Source organism: Salmo trutta, chromosome 40 (assembly GCF_901001165.1).
Source record: "Salmo trutta chromosome 40, fSalTru1.1, whole genome shotgun sequence".
NCBI classification, from domain to species: Eukaryota; Metazoa; Chordata; class Actinopteri; order Salmoniformes; family Salmonidae; genus Salmo; species Salmo trutta.
In genome coordinates, this window is record NC_042996.1 from 22,094,101 (window position 1) to 22,099,632 (window position 5,532).

The window sequence follows — 5,532 nt, forward strand, 5'->3', positions numbered from 1 at the left end:
GTCCGGATCCTCCTCATTACACACCACGGACCAGCAAATATTCTTTACATCATCAGCATATGAATCACTACAAAACTTCTTGTATGACTTTTTATACACTATATTGGGCCCAGCCTCTGGAACTTTGGTTTTCCTAGATATGTCTATTATATTGTGATCACTATATCTGATGGATCTGGATACGGCTTTCAAGCTAATTTCTGCAGCATTAGTAAAGATGTGATCAGTACATGTTGATGGTTTCATTCCTGTGCTGTTTGTAAATATCCTGGTAGGTTGACTGACAACCTGAACCAGGTTGCAGGCGCTGGTTACAGTTTGATGTTTTTTCTTGAGTGGGAAGGTTGATGAGAGCCAGTCAATATTTAATTCACCCAGAAAGTATACTTTTCTGTTGATATCACATACATGATCAAGCATTTCACACATTTTATCGACATACTGAGTGTTAGCCTTTGGTGGTCTACAGTAGATTCCCACAAGAATGGGCTTTAGGTGAGGCAGATGAACCTGTAGCCATATTACTTCAACAGTATTAGATCTTCTCTACGCTTTACAGGAATGTGGTTCTTTGTATAGACCGCAACATCGCCCCCGTTGGCATTTCTGTATTTTCGGTAGATGTTATAACCATGTATAGCTACCACTGTATCATCAAGGTATTATCTAAGTGAGTTTCAGAGATAGTCAGAATATGAATGTCATCTGTTACAAGCAAGTTATTGTCTTCATGGACCTTGTTTCTCAGGCTGCATTGTTAATATGGACTATTTTTAGCACTTTTCTGGGTTGCTTGGTTGCTTTACTGGGAAGCTTATCAGAAGTAGACTTGATAGTGCAGGGTGAGCTGCACAAAGTGGTTTTCCTACTAGGGCACACCGCCTCATTGTTAACAGTGTAACTGTGGTTCAAGGAAGTGCAACACGGCTACCTGTGTGACCCAGCAGTTTCACCCAGCAGTGTAACCAACGACTTTCAAAAATCTATCAACTTTATTACAAAAAACAAAAAACCTACACAACAGACAAACAGAAGGACAAAACGTGTATTTTATACGCCTTATGCACCCGTTTACATTTTTTTTTACATTACATTTTAGTCACATGCCATTGTGGGGTTAGTGTTGAGTTGAACCAAATAGGGTGACAGAACAGAGACTAGTATCTCATCAGCCTCTATTCTGATTTGTGTAACAAATACTTTTTAAATTATTATTCTATACCAAAAGGCACTTTTTTTCTGAAGTTTATAAAATAACCAAAAACTCAAGTTAATGATTCATAACCATCATTGTTGTATTGAAACATATACATTGGTCTATACATGGCGGTGTGGTCATTTCAGCTGAGCATATCCTACATCAGTGGGCTTCAACCCATGCATCACTAGAGAGGCAGATAGCTGGGAGGCTGCAGTAGATCCCGTTTCCCATAGGTGCTGGAGCCTACGTTGGTGGGGGCGTACACCGTGCCGATGGTGTTGCTGGAGCGGGTCAGGAAGTCGGCCAGTCGCTGGGTCACACAGGTAGCCGTGTTGCACTTCCTTTTCTCTATGTGGTGGCTGATGGGATATGGGAGGACAGCAATCAATTCATCCAATATGTCAAACAAATGATGCATTACTTATCTAAACATTTATAGAGTGATAAAGATCAGGAAAATGTAGAAAAGTTATTGGCCTACCAGACATACTGTCGATAAGTGGATAAATATAGCCCACCATAACAATAGCCTACTATATGATACTAATATGATAATATCACTACTGCAGCTACTAGTAACAATAATAGTAATAGCAATAAACTATAATTATTATTAAGATCACTATTATTTAATTTCATTTGTAATACTATTATCACTATAAATTGAAATATTCGGTGACCCCCCCCCCCCCCCATAAATTTCAGCTTAGTTCAATTCTAATCCACGTGAATCTTCACCACAGCCTTATGTTTTGTTTACTCAACTTTCAGTCAAAGTGTTACCTGAACTTACATTTTTTAGTTGGCTCAAACTGAGTTTTTAACCTACATATTTCACACATGTTGACATACACGATGGCATTGTGCATGTTCATTTATACATGGTGGGGTAGCACATAGATAGGGGTGCCGGGAACCCAGATATTGTAAGTTCAAATCCCAGGTGAGGACATTTTGAATAAAAATGACTGTATAAAATGATCATGCACAATGTAATCATGTTTATGTCAATGTGTCAAATATGTAGGTTGAAAACATTGTATGTTAAAAGCACTATTTGAATGTGTGGGTGTCCCTAACCTAGATTTTTCTTAAATCGGAGCAAATTCTGGGCCAACAAAAAAATGTTGAGTTCAGATAAAATTTCTTATAAAACTTTTGACTGACGAGTTGAGTATATTAAAAAAAGGCTGTGGATCCATTTACTAAGTAATAATGTTCTTACAGTGTTGTGTCAGCAATATTATCAACATTTGCATTCAATCAACAAATCAATAAAATAGGTGAAACGTATATAATAAGGTGCAACCTTACCTGTTGACAGATGTGAGCCCTCTCTGTAGCCGCGCGGAAATAAGACCGAGGAAGGGGTTGGAGACGATCCCGGGCACGAGCCAGCCTTCTCTGTCCGGGAGCGCGCTTTCCTGCTCACTAGATGAGGTGAAGTACCTGAATCAGGATGAGGAAAGAGCCAAACCGTCACTCCGACCGGTGACTGATGCCCACTTCAAAACGTCAGCTCAATTCTCGAGGGCCACTATGGAGTGGCCACTAGTCCCCCTCCAGTACACACTTGATCACATTTACACGAACCACATATTCCTGTCTCTGCCTAGGTAAGACAAAACCCGACCTCTTGGATGTCACGATTGCAATGGATATTCATCTCAATGATCTCATCAATGTCATTAGCCGATTTTAGAGTTAGACTACCCACGTCGTTAATTAATTTCTTACGGTTCAAGATGGATGTGCCAAGTTACTGGATGTGCCAGCTTAAAACCGGTGCTATATCAGTTGAGTGATTCATCCACCTGCAAAATTAAACCCGCTTCCTAATGACAATTGAACTTTCGGCGACACGGAACGACACTTGTAATTGTACATCACAGAAGTGACACTCAGAAATAACGGAAATAACTGAGGCAGCTTTGCACTCTCACCTGTTGCTAGGGGCGGTGGCGACACAGCGCAGCAGCACGAGAGGCACGAGAAGGAACACGGGCAGCTTCAGGTGATACATCGTGCACGCGAGATCCCTGCATGAAAACAAAAGATGGACAGTCAGTAATCACACCGCCATTGAATTATACATGCCTGTGAATAGGGATGCACATGCCTGTAAATAGTGTAACCTACACCCATCAAATATGTTCAGCGTATGCTACTAGAACACTTTATAATAGAATGACAGTAGAAACAGTAAAAGTTCTGTAGTCTAGAGAACCATGCAAATGAAAGACCACCAAACAGACACCACACAACAGCCTACTCTCAACCCCACAGGGAAAACAGAGAAAAAGACTTTGGATAGTATGGTGTATAGTGTCCTGGCCTCCAACTCTCTCAGTTCAAATACGAATCCTAATGGTCTGGTCAACTCACCCTCAGTAGTTAAACCCAATCGCCAGTGGTTCCAAAGACAGACACGGCAACTGTCAGTGGTTTCTCAGACTGTCACACACATGCTCACACAGATAAAGGCTTCACCGTCAACCACTTGTGACATCACCCCCTCCAAATATAGTCCTGCTTTTCCATTATCAGGGATGAGGTTCACTTAAAGAAACTCGAATCCACAGCAAGAGTCACCTACTCCACACACACGCACACACACGTCATCATATTCGTCATTCTCATCATCAGCGTCATTGGAGGCTGTGATTGGTCTGGCCTGGTAAACTCACACTCGGGGAGACAACACAGCTGGGGCGGGAACCGCACATTCATTTTACATCAAAGTATTGAATTAAGTTCTTTGGGCACAAAGTTAGACTTTGTGTTTTTAGGTGTCTTATATAATGGAGGTAACCTCTTGGCAAACTGATGGGATAACAACTTTAATATTGCAGATAAGGAGATAACATCTACAATATTGTGGATAATGGGAAAGGGAAAGGGGATACCTAGTCAGTTGTACAACTGAATGCATTCAACTGAAATGTGTCTTCCACATTTAACCCAACCCCTCTGAATCAGAGAGATGCGTGGGGCTGCCTTAATCGACATCCACGTCTCCGGGGTTAACTGCCTTGCTCAGGGGTGGGTTCAGGAACTAGGTTTCACCCCCAGTTCATTTTCAAATGTAGTTACTGGTGAGTGTTTGGAGATTTCTTTAGGAATTAGTATGCACTATCAATAACTCATCATGTCACCCACTTCTCCTCCATCCCACTACCTAGTCTCCAGTACCTAGTCCACACGCTCCTGTTGGGGCTAGGGGGCAGTATTTTCACGGCCTGATGAAAAACGTACCCAATTTAAACAGGTTACTACTCTGGCCCAGAAAATAGAATATGCATATTGTTAGTATATTTGGATAGAACATACTCTGAAGTTTCTAAAACTGTTTGAATGGTGTCTGTGAGTATAACAAAGTGGTTGCATAAAGGAGTAGATTATCTCTAATTCTTGAAATAATTGTTATAAATTTTGTCAACGTTTATGAGTTCTTCTGTAAATGTATATGCCTATTCACCGATAGTTATGGGGAGAAAACATTATCTGAACGTCACGTGCCAATGTAAAAATTGGGTTTTTGGATATAAATATGAACTTGATCAAAAAATGCATGTATTGTCTAACATGATGTCCTATGAGTGTCATCTGATGAAGATTGTCAAAGGTTAGTGCTTAATTTTAGCTGTATATCTGGTTTTGTGACGGCTATCCGTGCTTGGAAAATAGCTTTTTTTTTTGCTAATGTGCTATGCTAAAACAATCTAATGTTTTGCTTTCACCGTAAAGCCTTTTTGAAATCGGACAATGTGATTGGATTAACGAGTAGAGTATCTTTAAAATGCCGTATAATACTTGAATTTTAATTTTGAGATTTTTTTTTTTACATTTCGCGCCGTGCTATCTCACTGGTTGTTGTCCAACCAATCCCGTTAACGGAATTTTATCTCGAAGGGGTCCTCTAGAGGACAACCCACTCATCTCGTGACAAGAGGTGAAAGGAAGGTAGTAGGAAAAAGGGAATTCCACAGTAACTATACTGAACAAAAATGTAAACACAACATATGAAGTGTTGGTCACATGTTGCATGAGCTGAATTGAAAGATCCCAGAAGTTTTCCATACGCACAAAAAGCGAATTTCTCTCATGTTTTATGCAGAAATTTGTTTACATCCTTGTTAGCATTTCTCCTTTGCCAAGATTATCCATCCACCTGACAGGTGTGGCATATCAAGAAGATGATTAAACAGCATGATCATTACACAGGTGCACCTTGTGCTGGAGACAAAAAAAGCCACTCTAAAATATGCAGTTTTGTCACACAACACAATGCCACAGATGCCTCTGTTTTGAGGGAATGTGCAATTGGCATG

General features: G+C 40.5%; 1 protein-coding gene across 1 annotated transcript; it reads right to left on the reverse strand.

Moving 5' to 3' along the window:
- Window positions 1–950: 950 nt before the first annotated feature.
- Window positions 951–3,813, reverse strand: iapp (islet amyloid polypeptide). Its single transcript, XM_029742348.1, has 4 exons — window positions 3,587–3,813; window positions 3,145–3,240; window positions 2,516–2,650; window positions 951–1,560 (listed from the first exon to the last, which is right to left on the reverse strand). Exons 2-4 carry the CDS (start codon window positions 3,222–3,224, stop codon window positions 1,386–1,388), a joined length of 390 nt encoding a protein of 129 aa, XP_029598208.1. The 5' UTR covers window positions 3,225–3,240; window positions 3,587–3,813; the 3' UTR covers window positions 951–1,385.
- Window positions 3,814–5,532: the final 1,719 nt, after the last annotated feature.

Coding starts and splice junctions, on each gene's coding strand:
- iapp (XM_029742348.1), bottom strand. CDS start 3,224: ATGTATCACCTGAAGCTGCCCGTGTTCCTTCTCGTGCCTCTCGTGCTG. Junction 2,651..3,144: donor GCCACCGCCCCTAGCAACAG/GTGAGAGTGCAA, acceptor ATCCTGATTCAG/GTACTTCACCTCATCTAGTG. Junction 1,561..2,515: donor GGGCTCACATCTGTCAACAG/GTAAGGTTGCAC, acceptor ATATCCCATCAG/CCACCACATAGAGAAAAGGA.